Source organism: Cervus canadensis, chromosome 4 (assembly GCF_019320065.1).
Source record: "Cervus canadensis isolate Bull #8, Minnesota chromosome 4, ASM1932006v1, whole genome shotgun sequence".
NCBI classification, from domain to species: Eukaryota; Metazoa; Chordata; class Mammalia; order Artiodactyla; family Cervidae; genus Cervus; species Cervus canadensis.
The window spans coordinates 39976048-39997098 of NC_057389.1; the positions used below are offsets into that span (position 1 = coordinate 39976048).

Below are 21051 nucleotides of genomic sequence, written 5' to 3' on the forward strand. Positions count from 1 at the left end.
GAGGTAAAGAAACCGGGACCCTCATATGGTATGAGTGGGAATTTAAAATGACACATTTTGCAAGGCAGTTTGGCAGTTTTGTAAAATGTTATGCATAAACTTACCACATAACCTAGCAATTCTGCTTCTGGGTGCCTACCCAAGTGAGATGCAAATCTATGTCCCCACAAATATTTGTACATGAATGGACATCATATTCATAGCAGCCAAAACCTAAAAATAATCCAAATGCTCCTCAACCAGTCAATGGATAAACAAAATGAATGGGAAACATCCTAAACAAAACATCCCTGTATAATTTGGTATTTCCACACTATGGAATACCATGCTATAACAAAATAAAGAACTATTGATACATTATATTTGGATGAACCTCAAAAACATCATGCTATGTTAAAAAAGCCAGACATATATGCCTACATATTATGTGATTCCATTTATATAAAATTTCTAGAAAACACAAAATTATAGACACAGAAAGCATATATGTGGTTGTCTGGGGTTGAAGATGGGAGCAGATACCGTTTGCACTGCTGTCACAGAGGACTGTCAGATCACTTGCTTTAAATTACTAATTCAGACTGGAATATATGAACTGCTGCTGCTGCTGCTAAGTCACTGCAGTCGTGTCCGACTCTGTGCGACCCCATAGACGGCAGCCCACCAGGCTCCCCCGTCCCTGGGATTCTCCAGGCAAGAACACTGGAGTGGGTTGCCATTTCCTTCTCCAATGCATGAAACTGAAAAGTGAAAGTGAAGTCGCTCAGTCGTGTCCGACTCATAGCGACCCCATGGACGGCAGCCTACCAGGCTCCTCCATCCATGGGATTTCCCAGGCAAGAGTACTGGAGTCGGGTGCCATTGCCTTCTCCGATATATGAACTAGTCTTGCACAAAACCTAACATGATTTATTTCTCTGCCTCTTTCATTAGCCTTTGTTTCGTCAGCGGTTCTCAAAGTGCAAAGTTGCCCTAGTAGCTCAGCTGGTAGAGTCTGCCTGCAATGCAGGAGATGTGGGTTCAATCCTTGGGTCGGCAAGATACCCCATCGAAGGAAATGGCAACCCACTCCAGTATTCTTGCCTGGAGAATCCCATGGACAGAGGAGGTGGACAGGCAACAGTCCATGGGATTATAAAGAGCCTGACACAACTGTGCAACTAGCTTGGTCAAAGAGTGGTTCAGGGACTGACTCTTTCAGAGCTCCTGCTAGGTTAACACTACTTTCACAATAATTCTTAAGACAATATTTGCCTTTTTTACTTCATACATTCATGAGTGTATAATGAAGCTATCTAGAGCCTGTATGACCTGAATCACAACAAACTGAATGCAGAAGCAGCCATGAGAATCCAACTTTTTTTAAAAACCTAAGTTAGACATTAGAGTCACAATTCCATTCTTCTAATTTGGGGGGGGGGCATAGTTTTATCATGAAAATGTGTTATGTTAATATGTAATGGGTTTATTATTGATACTTGAATTGATAACTTTTTAAGTCCTCCAGTTTTTATTTATAATATGGCAAATATTGATAAATAAAACCACATAAATAAAAGCTCTTTAGAATCTTCATTTTTGTGGACATAAAAGATTCCTGAGATAAAAAAAAAAAAAAAAAAAAATTCCTGAGATAAAAGTTTGAGAACCACTGCTGTTACCTACCTTCCAGTTGGAACAACTCCTATTTGCCACATTTGACGACAGGGTATTAGAAAGAGAGCTGGGTTCAGGTCTTCTTTGAGAGCTAACTTGTCCTGGTGGCAAAATAATTATCTGCTTCAAGATAAATCTATAGCTTTTAGTTAGGACATCACTTAGAAATGTAACAAATGTTAATACAAGATTTCTTTCTTTTTCTTGGTGATATTTAATGGAAACAAACACAATTCTAGTTAAAGGAGAGGCATAAGAACGCAAAGAACTTGAACCAATGCCTAGATAAAAGTAAGCCCCTAATATAGATAGTAATTATTATTAGACTATGGCAGTCCTTATTCATTCAGCAAGTATTTATTGAATGTCTACTATACACCAGGCTCCATAACTGGCGTTGGCAATTCAGAAATGAACAAAACACAGTCTATCCTCAAGGAGAAAACGAGTCCCCTACACACCAACCTTCAAGTTGCAAAATTTAAAAGATGCAAACGTGTTTTTGCATGGCCAATCACGGAAGGCACAAGTGAAACTGCAGCTTACCCTTTGTCTCCTATTGCTGACAATACTGCAGTTCTACAATTTCCCACCTTTCTTGTTTATTCCCTTGATACCAGTCCCTGTATGCCAATCTTTACACTGTTCTACCATACTTTTCAATGTACACTACTATAAGATTAAAAATGTTTTATTTTTGTTTTATGTATAGTTGAGTACCTAGGGTACCTCTGCTGGACTTACAGACAAACGGGGCTTGCTGTAAAGCAAAGTGGGGGAGGCAGGACAATAATGACAAACAGATACAAAATTACAAATTGTGGTAAGAGCTTTAAAAGAAGTGATAGAGATATGAGGCCATAAAGGGGATTTGACCTGATTTTCCGAGTTAGAGAACATGTCTTTGAAGAAGTGCTAGTTGAACTATTTGAAATGCCAGGAGACGTTAAGGAGACACAAGGGAAAAACACAACTGAGGGCATATTCAAACATCTCTGAAGTAGGAGAAATGATGAGAGGTAGCAGTAGCTGAAGCTGGGGCTAGAGTGGTTAAGTAGGACAACTAGAGCCCAAGCCATCTGAGGCCTTATGGATTCTGCTAAGAATATTAAACCTTTATTGTCTGACCTGTGGAGAGTCCTGAGAAGATTTTTGGAGGTGGGGGCAGAGCAGGTTATGAGAGGACTAGATTTGTATTTTTCAGAGATTCTTGGCAACTGGAGTGTAGTGGTACCAAAACAAAAAGCAAGAAAACTATTTACCATATACAGCTACAGCAGTATCCAGGTGAAAAAGATGATGTAAGATCAGAACGGAGTAATGGGAAAAACCGAAAGAGGTGGAAGAATTTGGGATGTGTTTTGCAAGTATGAGTGGTGTATTTTTGCCCACAGGAGTGGTGATTAATGTAAAGTCTAGCACTAATGGTTAAGTCCAACACTCTCCCCTGCAAGATTAAGTAATAAGGTTATTGAGACGTTGCAAAATTTGCCTTTCCCGTGGCATAAATCCAAGTCCCCCATGAGGGTCTGGATCCATGGGTTATCCCGGAAGCTCAAACTGCGTATACACGGCCGGGATCTCCAGCTCTAGTAAATGACTCACGAGACTTTACCCTCTGGAGGTCAGTGGCTTCGAACAGCTCTGTTTCCGGGCAACGCCATTGTCGGGAGCTCTGGGCGGGGGAGGGGTAACTAAGGACAACGGCTGGAAGAGAACTCCGGAAGAGAGGGAGAGTCAGACGGGGAAAATGGGCAGCACGTGTCGTGGCCCAGGCCATCAAGAGTGATTCGAGGGCTCAGCACGAGAGGAGCGCGGAGGGCAGGAGGGGCCGGAGAACACCCCTGTGATTGGCGGGCCGGGATACCAGGACGCTTGTGATTGGGCGAGGCCAAGACTAAGGACTGCTTTTTGAACCGCGTAGGGTTCTGGGTAGCAAAGACCTTGGAAGGGTCTTAACTGAAAGGGGGAGGGGGAAGGTCGCCAACAAACGGCTGAGCTCACAATCCGTCCTGGGACCAGGCCGGGGCGTCCCCCTCCCCCCATGGAGAGAGCCAGGCCGGAGCAGCCGCCTCAGCAGCGCCAACTGCCGCGGGCGACCCCGCCGCGCCCGCTGCGCCCTGCTCCGCCCCCGCTGCCCGTCGAGGGCGCCTCCTTCCGGGCAGCGGCCGCGGAGCCCTGTCCGTCGCCGCCCACCCCGTGCGCGGCCGCCATTGCGACCGTCGCCTCGTCGTGTGGGGAAGCCTCGGCGTCGGGCGTACAGCCAGGGGCACGACGGCTGCTGCAGGTGAAACCGGAGCAGATGTTACTGCTGCCATCCGGGCCACCACTGCCTCAGGCCCGGGAGGAAGGCGCCGCCACCTCTCCCGCGCAGGCGCGGCTGCTGCAGCTGAGGCCCGAGCTGCTCCTGCTGCCGCCGCCGCCCCCCGCGTCTGAGGGCGTCCCCTGCAGGCCTGAGTTGCACCCGTTGCAGCCCCGAGCGTTGCACGTTAAGGTGGAGAAGCAGGAGCCGGGATCCGGCTTGGATCTGTTGGCTGGGCCTCGGAGGGCCGTCGAGGCGTGCCCGAAAACCTCCAGGACAGTGAAGGCAGAAGGCTCCGGGCCCCTCAACAGCCGCCGAGGGGACGAGAAGGGCAAGTTGGAGGCGGAGGAGATAGTGAGCTACGCAGCAAAAGGCGGAGAAGGCAAAACCCTGGCAGTCCTCAGAGAAGGAGTCATCAAAACGGAGGCGCCTGAGAGACTTCGAGAGGACTGCAGGCTCAGTACAGAGCCCGCGTCCAATGGTCTGGCCCATGGCAGCAAGGATGTCATCCTGACCCAGCCGTCCAGTGCCTTTGGGCCACATCAGCAAGACCTCAGGATCCCTTTGACTCTTCACACCGTACCCCCCGGGGCCCGGATCCAGTTTCAGGGACCTCCACCTTCAGAGCTGATACGATTGACCAAGGTCCCGTTGACACCAGTGCCTATTAAAATGCAGTCCTTATTGGAGCCTTCTGTAAAAATTGAAACCAAAGATGTCCCGCTCACGGTGCTACCCTCAGATGCAGGTATTAGACGGCAGGGGAATCAATCTGGTTATCAGACTTTGTCTATTGCCCCATAGCTGACATATCAGCTGTTGAGAAGCCTTAAGCTAGAAAAATAAAATCATGGATTCAGGGCAAAGTCTGCACACGTATCACTTCTGACTTGTACATATGCCAGTAAAATACACTAACAAGTTCAAGATTCCCAAACATTAAAAATAACCTATTTTTTTAAAGGCCCATTAAATGAGATTTAGGTGTGACTAATGCTTATACACAAAAATAGAAATAGTCTTTCTAGGTAAATACAACATTCTCAGTTTATATTGCTGCAGATAATCAACATTTTAAAATGTATTATAGTAGCTCAGTATTTTTATGTGTATTAATAAAAAATGTTTAAGAAAAAATAGGGAAGTTTATAATGGATTTAGAAATGATTTATCTTTTTTAAAAATGAAGAGTAAGCATTTTCTAGGAGATAAGACTACATAATTAATTATAACAGTATTCTAAAAGCTAAGGACTTACAGAAATTCGGAAAATGAAAGTAAAAGTTTTCAAATAAAGGACCATAATTATAGTAGTAACAATTACAAGTAGGTATCTTATTTTTATCCATTATTTCCAAATACATAGCTAGAAAATTCTTACTTTAAGATTTAGTTCAGACAGAATATTATGCCAGTAAATGTGGAAATTCATATTAATCTTCACTTTATATTTTCACTAATTTATATTTACTGTATTTGTTCTTATTTTCTTTATTGAGTCTTCCCTCCCTCCCCACCCTCTTGCTTTTCACCTTTAGTAATTTTTAAACTTTGTTTTCATTTTCTAAAGGAGAGAAAGGGAAAGCTTTCTTTATAATACTTGTTTCATCGTTTGTGCATTTTAAAATTTTATATGTCAAGTAACCTTAAGATAAAGAGAAACAATATATGAAATTTGTATACAGTGGCTTTTGATGAATTATATAAGAAATGTGACTTTAAACAGCTTCCTTTATTGTAATTTCAGTTGCCCCTGTGACTTTCAAAAAGTCACGTTTATTATTTTCCTCTTTTTTCCCAGGACATGGGACTAGTGTTAATGACCCACCTTGGCAGGTGCTTCACTTTAATAATGAAATATAACTAACACTATAATATTATAAGTATTTTTGCTTGAATGGGCACTCCAGCGGCATATAAGTGAATTCCTTTAAACTTTTAGGGTACACCCACCTAGTGCTAGAATTATAGACATGAATAAGTTATAGTTCCTGTTCCCCATTAATAGAATATTTTTAATAGGAAATAAGCCAAATGTTAATTGTTGTTAGAGGCATTACTATAATTCAAGGAAGTAATAAGCCAACATTTTACAGTGTCTTCAATAATAATATTCTTTCTGATGAAAAGAACAATCATTCTAAACCACAGTTTAGAATGCTGAGTTCAAGGGTTATGAGGAATTCTGGAATACTGGCAGTTCTTTGGCTATATTGAAGTGAATATTTTCTCCATATATTTAAAAAGTGAATATAGTTGGAGGTGCACTTCACTTTAAAATTGTGTGTGTATGCATGGCACATTAATTTAGTCTTTTAATTTTTGTCATGTAGGAATACCAGATACTCCCTTCAGTAAGGACAGAAATGGTCATGTGAAGCGACCCATGAATGCATTTATGGTTTGGGCAAGGATCCACCGGCCAGCACTAGCCAAAGCTAACCCAGCAGCCAACAATGCAGAAATCAGTGTCCAGCTCGGGTTAGAATGGAACAAACTTAGTGAAGAACAAAAGAAACCCTATTATGATGAAGCACAAAAGATTAAAGAAAAGCACAGAGAGGAATTTCCTGGTAATCAAATGAAATGAACAAAGCCTCTTTCTAATTTCTTTTAAATTTATTTATTTAGGTAAAGAATAGGTTAGGATGAGATTGAAAGACAAAATGTAATTTTCTTATGGTCTGATATGTACAATAGAGAAAATTATGGCTAATATTATAGTAATGATTGAATTGATACTGGACATAAGTTTTCTTAAACGGAACAAAGTAGAACAGTATCTGGTCTCATATTTGCCAACTAATGCAAACCTGATCTGGTCTTACATTTGCCAATAATGCAAACCTGGGGATATACAGTTTTACAGTGGTTTTGATTTAATTTAAAAATATAAATTTAATGAAGGTGAAGATCCAGAGTTCTATGCTATGATATTTCAAATATATTAGAAAATGAAGTCTTCAGATCGTAGCAACAGAAAAAATATGCAGTGCACACTGCAGGCATTAGCACCAAGCTCCATTTTAATATTATATGGTTATAAGAATCTAGTCCTGCCTCCTGCCTGATAAATTTATCCTCATCATGATATAGTTTCAAATAAATTCTGACTTTCTCCCCAGCAGTGAGGACATTGTTATTAAGCTTGGTAAAAGCTTAATATGTGTTGGTATGACCAACACATTGTGCTTGGAGGGAAAATAATTTTTTTCCTAAAGTAATAGCAGAGAGATTCACCTGGGAATGGTCAGAGTAGTGGTTCCAGGGGACCAGTGATTCTCTTGCTTGTACAGTGGCAACAACTGCCGTAATTCCATTTTTCTGAGTTTAGAAGGAAATTGGGTGGTTTGTGGATTTGGAGACTGCCAAGTCTAAGAGAGTGACTTTTCCTAAAGAAGGCATAAAAATGGTGACTGGTCATTAGTAGCCGCTTCATTGTAAAACATAGATAATTGTATCTTACAGAAAGTAAAAAAATGGGAGGAGACAAATAGCGTCTTACTGGGGCATTTTTTTTTAATAGGTAGAAGAAAAACTTTGGAATTAGACTCGGTGCCTTTAATGTTGATTTTACTGTAAATTCATTATGTGTCTTTGGAGAAAAGACATTTGCTCTTGGTCTTCCTTTGAATTATTAGTTAACAACATTGGCCACTAGCTAGGAGCCATATGGATAGATATGCTGAAATGCACAGAAATAGTATCATAGAAGTGGAAAAGGTACTTTAGACAACTAAGACTTAGAAGTGTTTTGGACTTTTAATGTGAAAAGAACTATTTAAAGGCTAAATAGGATTTGTAGGTTCAAATTAAAAATGGTTAATCTTCTTCTCTAGGTTGGGTTTATCAACCTCGTCCAGGGAAGCGAAAACGCTTCCCTCTAAGCGTTTCCAATGTATTTTCTGGTACCACACAGAATATCATCTCTACAAATCCAACAACAATTTATCCTTATCGCTCACCTACCTACTCTGTGGTAATTCCCAGCCTACAGAACACCATCACTCATCCAGTTGGTGAGTTGGTTTTGTTGTATTATAATTTTTGTAATGGCTTATGTGATAATTTTAACTTGAAATTTTGCTTCTTATAGCTTAAGAGTTTAAACAACAATATTAAGAAAAAAAATCAAAAAGTGAGAAAGTGAAAACATTAAATCAGAGAAGGAAAAATTTCAGTAGACATCAAAGTCCTTGGTTTGCCAGACTAGTAAATATTCCATGTCAGACCTTTTAAGCAAATCAGGATGAGTCCATAGATTATGCAGATAATGCAGGAAATGACTGAAGTAATTCAGTGGGAAATAGGAATGTGTTTTTAGTGTTAGCATAAAAGAATATCTGGCCGATGAGGTATGAGGCATCCTGTCCTGGAATTTAATAATGGTGACTGACCTGTTAAGACCTTTTTTTTTTTTGCTGCTCTAGAAAAGCAATGTAAGTAATCTATCTTCTACCAGCTATTTGGTTCATTATATTGTCTTTCCCTAAAATTTCTCCTCTATTATCAGTTCTTTACAACATTCCTGTTTTTTGCTTTTAAGAACCCCAAATTGAGAATTTAATATCTTAAGAACTTTTATGGGGCTATCCATCATTAGTTTGTTCTTCCAGAGCCTATTTTAGTCATCTCTTAGGCAGAGCTTTGTACATTCCCTGCTTACTATCACTTGTCCTAAAACTGCTGTTCTTTCCAGTTTTAAAATTGACTTATTAGGAACTTAGGCATTTTCAGTTTTTTTTTTCTGTGTATCATAGTCATAAATACCAACAAGGCCACATCAAGAGTATCCAGACTCCAGGCAAAGAAAGCTGATCTATCACCCTGTTCCTCTCCCAGTACCTTTGCTATTTTGTAGTATCTCTTTTAATTCTACATTCAAACTGGGTTTAATTATGCTTTTTTTAAAAAAAAAAACTTACCTTGGGTAATGTTATGTTATTTATGATTTACGCTTTTATCATCTATGTTTCTTCTCTTTACACCTTTTTTTAAGGCTTTTCTTCCATGTCATTCTATCCACAGTTAAATAAATGCTGTATGTTTTCTCCTCTCAGAAACACATTTATCAATGTTCTTAACTTGAGGCAGCTGACATTTTAATACAATATATTAACTTTATGCAATTCTGAGCAAAGGTTTGGGGAAACAGTGGTAGAGCTCTTACATTCATGAAGTTTTATGTAAGTATGAAAAGCAAAATAGGAAGCCTTTTAGAACCATATACAAAGTAATCAAATCTAGGTATTTTTTTGTTGGCTTTTTTCTTTTTAAATTTCTCTTATTTCTTCTTAGGTAGGATCAGTAAAGATTTGTTTCTTGTACCTCAAATTATAAAAAGATCATTATCTTTTACATATAAAATTTTGGAATTCTTTCCCCAGGTATATATACAGTTACATGATAATCAGTTCAGTTCAGTCGCTCATCGTGTCCGACTCTTTGTGACCCCGTGAATCGCAGCACTCCAAGCCTCCCTGTCTATCACCAACTCCCAGAGTTTACTCAAACTCTTGCCCATCAAGTCGGGTGATGCCATCCAACCATCTCATCCTCTGTCGTCCCCTTCTCCTCCTGCCCCCAATCCCTCCCAGCATCAGGGTCTTTTCCAATGAGTCAACTCTTCACATGAGGTGGCCAAAGTACTGGAGTTGCAGCTTCAGCATCAGTCCTTCCAATGAACACCCAGGATTGATCTCCTTGCAGTCCAAGGGACTCTCAAGAGTCTTCTCCAACACCACAGCATCAATTTTTCCGCGCTCAGCTTTCTTCACAGTCCAACTCTCACATCCATACATGACCACCGGAAAAACCATAGCCTTGACCAGACGGACCTTTGTTGGCAAAGTAATGTCTCTGCTTTACTACTTGGAAAAACAAGTTCACTACTTCTGATAACCTGGTATTATGTTGACTTTCCAAAAATGCTTTGGATTAACATTTTTGGCAGACCATTTGTATCTACTTCATCCAATATTTTCTCAGTTCTAACTTTTGAGTTTCTTTAAAGCTCGTAGGTTAATGCCACCTAAGATCTCATATATTCATTTTATCAATTTGGATTAGAACATTATGTGAACTTGCCATTATACTGCATTTGATATAATATTTTTAAACTATCTGCTGCGAAAATGAATTAGGTTCAGATATCTTCTTAAGGTCTTCTTTAGTAGGAAGTGGGTTTTGAGTCTCTCTGTTCTTTCAGTTGACTTTTACACCATAATGACTCTCCCATTGATTCCATTGAGTCTCTTCTTTCTGTAAAAGTATTTAAAAAGTCACTTACTATTGATTTTAAGGTCCCACAGATGTAATTTCTTCAATTTCCTTTTAAACTGTCTAATTTTTACTTGCATCTCACTTACACACTTTGGCTTATTTTTTACAGATTTGGACGAGCTCTTCATTTAAAAAAAACATCTTTCCTTTTTGTGGGTACTCTTTAAGTTGGTCAAGCTTCCCTGGTGGCTCAGACGGTAAAGAGTCTGCCTGCAATGTGGGAGACCTGGGTTCAAACTCTGGGTCAGGAGGATCCCCTGGAGAAGGAAATGGCAAACCACTCCAGTATTCTTTCCTGGAAAATCCTGTGGACAAGGAGCCTGGCAGGCTACCGCCCATGGGGCCACGAAGAGTCAGACATGGCTGGACGACTTCACTTTCACTTTGATTTGGTCAGTTAGCCGTAACAACTTTTTGATTTTTAAGGCACATTTTTTTCCTTCTGGGTTTTTAACATTATCATATAAAATAACCTTCGTTCTTCTATAAACTTTTTATTTTAGTTATCCCTACCAGTCTTATTTTCCTAGCCAGTATTTGTAGTTCCAAAAATCTAATTTTGTCTCTCATGTTTAATCCCACATATTGAGCTTATCTCCTGTTTCCAGTTTCTGAAAGTACTTACAGCTTAATAGTCCAGAATACTTTTTAGATACTTCCTTTTATCAAATGTCTTTGATGCCATTTATGCCAGCATTTTAATTTTATATTAAATTCAGTTTGGTTCAGTTGCTCAGTCATGTCCAACTCTTTGCGACCCCATGGACTGAAGCATGCCAGGCTTCCCTGCCCATCACCAACTCCCGGAGCTTGCTCAAACTCATGTCCATCGAGTCGGTAATGCCATCCAAGCATCTCGTCCTCTGTCGTCCCCTTCTCCTCCCACCTTCAATCTTTCCCAGCATCAGCATCTTTTCAGATGAATCAGCTCTTCGCGTCAGGTGGCCAAAGTATTGGAGCTTCAGCATCAGTCCTTCCAGTGAATATTCAGTACTGATTTCCTTTCAGATTGACTAGTTTGATCTCTTTGCAGTCCAAAGGACTCTCAAGAATCTTCTCCAACACCACGTTCAAAAGCATCTATTCTTCGGTGCTCAGCTTTCTTTATGGTCCAACTTGCATATCCATAACATGACTACTGGAAAAACCATACCTTTGACTAGATGGACCTTTGTTGGCAAAGTAATGTCTCTGCTTTTGAATATGCTGTCTAGGTTGGTCATAACTTTTCTTCCAAGGAGCAAGCATCTTTTAATTTCATGGCTGTGTCACCATCTGCAGTGATTTTGGAGCCCAAGAAAATAAAGTCTCTCACTGTTTTTATAGTTTCCCCATCTATTTGCCATGAAGTGATGGAATCGGATGCCTTGATCTTAGTTTTTTGCAAGTTGAGTTTTAAGCCAACTTTTTCACTCCTCTTTCAGTTTCATCAAGAGACTCTTTTTAGTTCCTCTTCACTTTCTGCCATAAGTGTGGTGTTTTCTGCATATCTGAGGTTATTGATATTTCTCCCAGCAATCTTGATTCCAGCTTGTGCTTCATCCAGCCTGGCATTTTGCATGATGTTCTCTGCATATAAGTTAAATAATCAAGATGACAATATACAGCCTTTACATATTTCTTTCCCAATTTGGAACCAGTCCATTACAAGTCTGGTTCTGACTTTTTCTTGACCTGCATACAGGTTTTGCAGGGGGCAGGTAAAGTGGTCTGGCATTCCTATCACTTTAAGAATTTTCTACAGTTTGTTGTGATCCACAGTCGAAGGCTTTGGCGTAGTCATTAAAGCAGAAGTAGATGTTTTTCTGGAACTCTCTTGCTTTTTGTATAATCCAACAGATGTTGGCAATTTGATCTCTGGTTCCGTTGCCTTTGCTAAATCCAGCTTGAACATCTGGAAGTTCTTGGCTCGTGTACTGTTGAAGCCTGGCTTGGAGAATTTTGAGCATTACTTCACTAGCGTGTGATATGAGTGCATTTGTGCGGCAGTTTGAACATTCTTTGGGATTGGACTGAAAACTGACCTTTTCCAGTCCTATGGCCACTGCTGAGTTTTCCAGATTTGCTGGCATATTGAGTGCAGCACTTTCACAGCATCATCTTTTAGGATTTGAAATATCTCAACTGGAATTCCATCACCTCCACTAGCTTTGTTTGTAGTGATGCTTCCTGAGGCCCACTTGACTTTGCATTCCAGGATGTCTGGCTCTAGGTGAGTTATCACACCATCGTGGTTATCTGGGTCATTAAGATCTTTCTTGTATAATTCTTCTATTAAATTGATCACGTTTAATTTTTTAAAAGCTTCTAGAAATCTGGTAGAAGCTATGTTTATTTTAGGCTGGCTTTCAGATGTTAGTTTTATATATTTATGAATTTTCTGGTGAGATTATTTCATTCTTTACATTTTATTACTGCAACCTGAAATGAATTTTCCTTATTACATCTAAACTCAGTTAATATCTTTTACTCTTCTGAATTCATACATTTTCTCTAAATTTTGACTTTAAAAATGTTTACTACTATTTTAATTTTTTGGTCATAGACATATAATATCATTTTGGTTTACCCATCTCTTCTTTTTTAACAGAAATGAAACAAAAAACCTCCAACATTCTAATATTCTTGTAATCCAAAAACAATCTTATCTTGTCCTTGTCTTAAGATCAGTTCTTGCAAAGTTTTATGTTCAGAAGAAACAAAGATATGGCTTGCAGATCCTTGAAAAGTGATGTAGCTCATTATTGTGGGTTTTCTTGTGGAGCAAAGGAGGAGGAATCATATGGCTCAAATTATACTAAGTCTTCTTAGGGCTCCTCTTTACCATTTCTCTCCCCAAAGCCCCACTGTCCTTAGCAGTTATTTAACTGTTCTTCCCAAGTCTCCGTTTTCCATCTCTGTCCCTATGTCTCTGACTCTTACCCTATTTCTCTCTCTCTCTCCTCCTTTTTCTGTTTCTCTCTTCTTAGCCATATGCTGGTCTTCCTATCCTTCTTTCTACTGCTATACAGCTTTTTCTTGTAGAGAAATTTGATCTGTCCTCAGTTTCTGCCATTCCCTACTCCTTTCTGTTCATCCCAGTCACACAACAAAAGCCTGGTTACATCCCACATTCAGCACAGGTAGTGGAGTCTTCTTTAGGAATGGGTGAGAGGGATTTGCCGAAACTATGGACAGCTATTAATAACTAATTTTTTTCTTTTGTTCTTATCATAGTGTACTATAGATCTAAAATTCTGCTCTTTACCTCATGTTACAATTAGATAATGCTAGCTGCTTCAACAGTCTCCTAAACATAATGGTTTAAACAGAATCAAGGTTTACATGTTTATGCATGTAACGTCCAAAATAAATATCTCTGACTTTCTTCCAAGGGATTCATAGACACAGGTTTCTTCTACCCTATGGCTTTTCCGTCTTTGATATGTAGTATCCAAGTGTGCATGAACTTGCAGAGGGAAAAGAGCATGGAGGATTGTACATGAGAGTTTTTTATGGTCCAGTCTCAGAAGTGGTATACAACACTTACTTCATCGGTTAGCTTGAACCACTTGACCGCTCCTAACTGCAAGGCAGGCTGGAAAATGCAACCTAGCTGTGTGCTAGTAGGAGAGAAACCAAGTGACTGGATAGTCTTTTCCATACCTTATCTACAGTGTGATGTATTAGATCTCTGCCCTTTCCACAAGTCTTCCCTATTCACTGAGTTTATCAGTGATGATTAGGTGTTGTAGGCATTAACCTCCTGGTATAGCAACCTGAATTTTGACATTTAGGACATCTTTATTATACTTCCATATAACTTTCTATGTATCTGATTTTTTACTTCAGGTCAAAATGTTAGTTGCTTGGTAAATGTTTAAGTAAATGAGTGCATGATTTTATCACCTTATGCTTCACTGGTTCCCCTTATTTTATAAAAAATATCTTTGGTAGAAAAGGACATTTGATATCAGCTAAAAGATTGAGTCCCTTTCTTCTTCAGTAACTGAAGTAACTACAGCTCCTATAATTTTTTGTTTCCTTTGCCTAAAAAGAGCATATTTCTTTTTTGAGGACTAAGAGCTTGGAGGATTGTGCATGAGAGTTTTTTTTATGGGCCAGTCTCAGAAGTGGTAGACAACACTGCTTACTTAACTTCATACTGCATAGGAAAAGAAATCTGCTTCAGAGGTAGATTTTAGGAGCAGATGTCTTGAGTGCAGTGATAATTCAGTGAATAAAACTTTGCGAGATTTTACAAGTCAGCCTGATGTAATATGTATTTAGAGGAGGAGATTTTTTTGTACAAGATCAGAGATAGAGGTTCTGTCAGCTGTAAGCTTGTTTGTTTTTTCTTTCATCTAGTTATACATACCTTTCTTAACTGTTATTAACCAGGTTCTGTGCCAGATAATGGGGCTACTACTATGAATTAAACTATTCCTGCTCTTGAGTTCCCAGTTTTGTGATTGTGGTAAGGGTGGCAGACCTGCAGATTTACACTACTTTTATAATATGTGATAGATTTATAGTTTCTGAGGGAACATGAAGAGGGAGATTACTTTATGCATCAGAAAGACCTAAAGCCTGTGCCTCACATATGGGAGGGCTAGTCCATTTAACCCCATTAACTGAAAATCATGACAGCTTTATCTGTACACTGTGTTGCCTCTGTTTCACTGGGTCAGAGGCCATCTTGAAGCAGATGGATATATCTCTTCATTCCCTACCTCCAGGTTTAAGGGTGATTGTTATTTGACTTACCTAGAGAGAAGGAAGGAGAGGAACATGTTACCTGGCCAAGACTGAGAGAAGATTGACAATCCTTTTGGCCTCTGACAGAAACATTTCTAACCATAGAGTCTGTTCTTGGACTGCATCTTCTATATTAAGAGACGTAACTGCACTGAAATAAACTCAATCATGAATCTATTACTTTGGTTTCTCTCTGTATTTCTTTGGAGACGTTTAGTTAAATTTAAGCTAAATGTGTCTTTTGAGTAACTTAGTAACTCAGCAGTCCTTCTTCAGGATCAAAAAAATAAAATACATGATTATTTTAATTGCCTCTAAAAATTCTACTATCTCTATCTTGCCATGCTGCAATAATATTCCTTCCTATTTGTCACAAATTGCTGACCTATGGCAAGCCATAGTCTCTTTGGGGAATTTCCTTATGTATTCACATTGGATGCAATAAAGCAAAATAATTTTACTGATGGTTTCTTTAGTTTTTTTCAATTAAAAATGTCATTCATAATTTAGTTTATCATAGAGTATAAAAATTTAAAAAATGACCCATACTGTTATGATGAAACATCTATTAATACATAAAATTGACATATTTAGAGAGTAGAAAATTCAAATAGTCCCAATAGGTATAAAATGAAAGTCTGCCTTCCCATGGCCCTGTCTCCTCTTCCAGATGACCATCTTTTTAAAAGGAACCACTATCAATAGTTTCATATTATTTCTTTTAGAAATATTTATATATACATACCAGCATTTGTATTTGTCTTTCACTCAGACATTTTATTCATTTGTTTATTCATCCAAAAAATATTTTTTTAAGGACCTATTCTGTGCCAGGCAGAATTTTGAGCCCTGGGGATACAGTAATGAGCAAAACAGAAAAGGGCATTTAGAATCTCGGTGGGAAAGAGAGACAAGAATGTAAAATAAATGAACAAGATGGCTTCAGTTTGTTCAGGATGTTATGAAATACATAGAGTGGTGATGTTCTTAGGTAAGATGATTAGTGGAAGCTTCTGGTTATACAGTTCATTAAGTTCCGCTGAAAAAAGGAAAAATAGAAAGTGACTCAATTCATGCCTGACCTATGCTGTTTTTATTTCTGAAGGTGACTCTCCACCGACCATCCAGCTGCCCACACCTGCAGTCCAGCGTCCAAGCCCCATCACGCTTTTCCAGCCCAGCGTCTCCAGTACTGCCCAGGTGGCTGTCCAGGCTCCAAGTCTGCCCCTCCGCCCAGCACTCCCACCCCAGCGCTTTGCTGGGCCCTCCCAAGTGGACACTCATCGGCTGCATTCTGGAGTCAATCGCTCTGTGAAGAGACCCACTCCTGTTTCTCTGGAGAGCACCAACAGGATTCCGACTAGTGCAAGTCCTGCCCATTCCAGATTTGCAACCTCAACCATCCAACCTCCCAAGGAGTATCCCAGCGTTTCCACTTGTCCCAGAAGTACTCCAATTTCCCAGGCTCCTATTCCACACTCACACGTCTACCAGCCCCCACCCCTTGGCCATCCAGCTGCATTGTTTGGGACACCACCGCGATTCTCTTTTCATCACCCTTACTTTCTACCTGGACCTCACTACTTCCCATCAAGGTAAATGAACAGTTTATTTCCTTTCCCCTTTCACCTAAAACTATTCATTCATAGTTAATGAATTTTTACCCCTGAAAGCCTCTCTTATTTACTGAAAAAGGAACTTCCTCAATCCTGTTTGGTATCTAATTTAGTTCAGTGGCTAGATAGGGGCCAACCAGTTGACATGAGTACATGGAGGGGCTGGATAAGGACTTGGGGAGCCAAGGAGAGTGCATGCCCCATCTTATGGGGCAGTTGCTACCGAGTTCCCGCCTACTGTTGCCACATGAGAATACAGGCTCCAGTGTTGTCAGATCTGATTTTTCTCTTGAAAAAAATCATCAGTTATAAGTGACCTTAAGATCGTTTAGTCCCACCCCCTTACTGAATAGTAAGTGTGGTTCTGAAACTTTTATATGTATATAAATCACATGTGATCTTAATAAAATACAGATTCTGAGTCAGTAGGTCTGGGTTACAGTAGGTTCCTATACAGGGTTACAGTAAGCTGGATATTCTGCATTACTAACAAGCTCCCAAGTGATGTCAATTCTGTGGTTTGTGGAATACTTTGAATAGCAAGAATATAGAGAGCACTGGCCTAAGAGGTTAAATGACTTGTCCAAAGTTATTTTATCCTCTCAGGACCCTTGTTAATAAACCAAAAAGTTTCTTAGGTAAATTACCAGTAAAAGAAATTATTTTCACAGGGATGTATCTAAGGGAAACAAATTTGTAACTTTTCATTTTGGAGTGATAGAATTTAACTTTGAAAGCATTTTGAGAGAGTGGCACTAGCCTCTACTTTTCAGTTGCTCTTAAATGTATAAACAGAGATGGTTTCTGTTGAGAATGTTTAATACCCATCTTTTATTGTTACTTGTTTAGAAAGTAAAACTACTACTCCCTACTTGGGTGTACCAAAGCCTCAAAGAAGTTTTGCAGTATATGTTATGTTGCTTCAATTCATAGTGGAATTGCTTGCTTTCAAGTCTTTAGTACAGAACTAAAACTGAAAATAGGGGATCAGATTAGGAGAAAGGGAGATACTGCTGTTTGTGGTTTGTTTTGTTTTCCAATGGGCTCTTCTTTAACAGCTTTCAGAAGTCTTTTAGTTCAAGAAATCAAACTTTAAGAGACTCCTAAGGCTAGGGGTTGATAATCTCTTCTCATTGCTATCTGTTAGGGTCTGAGATTTTATAGGAATTTTAGAGAATTTTACAGTGTGTTTTTTTTTTTTTTAAAGTATGAGAAAAGTGCTAAGGACATAGCTAGAATTTAATAAATGAGTAGGTTTGAAAAGATCAGCCTTAGTTAGAACCTTGAGGTTCACAAACTAAAATTGGTGAAATTTTATCTTTGTTACATAATTCATTTTGTAGTACAAGAAAGACTTGAACAGTACTTACATTGAAGGAAAAGAAGAGGCATCTAGAATAGGTTGTATAGCACTGTCTTACTCTAGTTGTTATTGTTTTTTCTTTTTAGCATTTTGAGAACTTGGTATTGTTATCTATAATTCTCACAGCAATCCTTTGTTTTTGGCATAATTATCCCTTTACTTTTTCAGATAAAGAAACAGATCAGCTGTTAGATAAATAGCTTTGTTAAAGTCACACAACTGGTAAACGGCAGAGCCAGTAGTCAAACTTAGATTTGCTGTCTGATTTTTAATTGCGTTTTTTTTTTTTTTTTTTCACTATCACTAAGGCTTCTCAATATGATGGCTTTTCTTGCTTGGTAGCTGTTAGTTGCTAGAAGAGAATCACATGGAAAATGCATCCTGTATTTTTGAATGGAAAAGTAGTGTATTCAAGTAGACTTTTGGGCAGGAAATTTTTTTTTATACAATAAATAAAATCATAGGAAATTTATCTTCCTGACTTATGACAAGACTTACAGGATTTGGCTGTTAATTTACAAACCATTGATAACTTAAAGAACATTTTGAAAAGAAACTCTGGAAAAGTATATCCCCATCTTGAATGGTATTATTGCTAATTAATAATAATGCTATTAGATGAACTAAATGAAGTGAGTCAGTAGTATTATACTGAATTTTATTTCATGTAAAAATGTCGAAGAAGTATGTCAGCTATAAACATTAGGCTGAATATAGTTTTCCAAAACAAGACCAGCCTTATAGTATTGTCTAATTTCCTTTGTAACTTCTACCTGTAATGTGTGTGATGGTAATTTCCTCAAGGATATGGGTAATCTTATTTATGTTTGTTTAGATAATATACTTCAGTAAAATCCAGTCTGGCTAAATAACAGAATTAATTGATTCTCAATTTTTCTATTGGCTCTTCTCCCAACTAATAACAGAATCTTCTATAAAGGTATTTCTTAAAAAAAAAAAAAAGATATTTCTTCCCTAATCTAATCAAATTACCTATGGAATTATTCAGCCATTCCAATACCATAATTATAATGACATTTGATATATATATTTGGTAAATATATACCAAATATACATATTTTATATTTTGCCCTGTGTATCTAGAGTAAAAACTTAAGCTTAGGCAGTTTAATTAAGGAATCATTTTATGAAACAGAGAGGCACTTAGAAATACTGATCAAATATAGACAGATCAAAAGTTACAAAGCAATTATCCTTCATCCTTGTTTGGCTTATAGACCTGTTAAAGAATTTGATTGAGGTTTGGAGCTATTTCCTACTATAATGTACATCTACATACATATACAATATTTTGCCTAATCCTTTTGGAGGATAGAATTTATAGTTCCAAAACAAGATAGATTCAGCTTATATGGAATACCTTCTGCTATAACTATTATAAATGTTGAATTTAAATATGAAAAATTTAATACCTAGCTGAAATCACAAGAAAGGAAAATAAATCCTCCTTTGTCAAAATGACCAATAAGCTGAAAACTTGTACAGTGGTCCCGGGGATAGTTTGCAGATTCAGAAATAGTCTCAGCATTTATAAACTTGGGTTTTAACGCCTACATAAGGAAAGGAAATGAGGTCTTGACTCTTCTCAAGGTGAGGAGGTGAAACTAAAACCTCTTCATAAAGCTGCTGTTGCTGCTGCTTTGTCACTTCAGTCATGTCTGACTCTGTGTGACCCTATGGACTGTAGCCCACCAGACTCCTCTGTCCATGGGGATTCTCCAGGCAAGAATACTGGAGTGGATTGTCATGCCCTCCTCCAGGGGGTCTTCCCAAACCAGGGATAGAACCCAGGTCTCCCGCATTGCAGGTGGATTCTTTACCATCTGAACCACCAGGGATGCCCCTTCATAAAGCTAAGACCTTAGAATGGCCTCTCAACCTTGATAAAGGAATAGAAGATTTTTTATCACTGATCCAGACAAAGCACAAAGGAAACTTGTTTTTATCCAGGGCTATATTATGGAAAAAGGCCTTCTGTTAGAACTAAAAATTCCAGATTACACTGCACACTGATTGAGACTCTAAAATCACCCTATCCACTTGATAAACTAACACACAAATTAGTTCTGGGATGACTTACCTGGGACAGCTATTCTAAAGGAGATAACTCAATCATTCAAGCCACTTAGGAATGTCCAAAGGGAGAGAATAATTATTAAAGGTGAGCTTTAGCATATAGAACACAAGGAAAGGATTCATTAAGAGCAAGAGTCAGTACATGCTACAAATAATAAGATTAATACCCAAGAATCTGAAATAACTGAATATCAGTTCAGTTCAGTTCAGTTGCTCAGTCGTGTCCGACTCTTTGCGACGCCATGAACCACAGCACACCAGGCTTCCCTGTCCATCACCAACTCCTGGAGTCCACTCACCCATGTCCATTGAGGCAGTGATGCCATCCAGCCATCTTATCCTCTGTCGTCCCCTTCTCCCCCTGCCCTCAGTCTTTCCCACATCAGGGTCTTTCCAAATGAGTCAGCTCTTCACATCAGGTGGCCAAAGTATTGGAGTTTAAGCTTCAACATTGTCCTTCCAATGAACACCCAGGACTGATCTCCTTTAGGATGGACTGGTTGGATCTCCTTGCAGTCCAAGGGACTCTCACTAATCTCCAACACCACAGTTCAAAAGCATCAATTCTTCGGTGCTCAGCTTTCTTTATATTCCAACTCTCACATCCATACATGACCACTGGAAAAAACATAGCCTGACTAGATGGACCTTTGTTTGCAAAGTAATGTTTCTGCTTTTGAATATGCTATCTAGGTTGGTCATAACTTTCCTTCCAAGGAGTAAGCATCTTTTAATTTCATGGCTGCAGTCACCATCTGCAATGATTGTGGAGCCCAGAAAAATAAAGTCAGCCACTGTTTCCCCCTCTATTTGCCATGAAGTGATGGGACCAGATACCATGATCTTAGTTTTCTGAATGTTGAACTTTAAGCCAACTTTTTAACTCTCCTCTTTCACTTTCTTCAAGAGGCTCTTTAGTTCTTCACTTTCTGCCATAAGGGTGGTGTCATCTGCATATCTGACGTTATTGATATTTCTCCCAGCAATCTTGATTCCAG

General features: G+C 38.9%; 1 protein-coding gene across 2 annotated transcripts in view; it reads left to right on the forward strand.

The window, feature by feature from the left end:
- The first annotated feature begins 3374 nt into the window (after nucleotides 1–3374).
- The window catches only part of SOX30 (SRY-box transcription factor 30), a 37957-nt gene continuing 20280 nt past the window's right edge, over nucleotides 3375–21051 (forward strand). Inside the window, exons 1-4 of one of the 2 annotated variants that reach the window (XM_043464273.1) lie at nucleotides 3375–4706; nucleotides 6292–6531; nucleotides 7798–7977; nucleotides 16083–16572. In XM_043464273.1, the coding sequence (XP_043320208.1) occupies nucleotides 3701–4706; nucleotides 6292–6531; nucleotides 7798–7977; nucleotides 16083–16572 (1916 nt within the window). In that variant the 5' untranslated portion in view covers nucleotides 3375–3700. The remainder of the gene's footprint in view (nucleotides 4707–6291; nucleotides 6532–7797; nucleotides 7978–16082; nucleotides 16573–21051) is intronic. The other variant, XM_043464274.1, reaches the window with a different exon arrangement.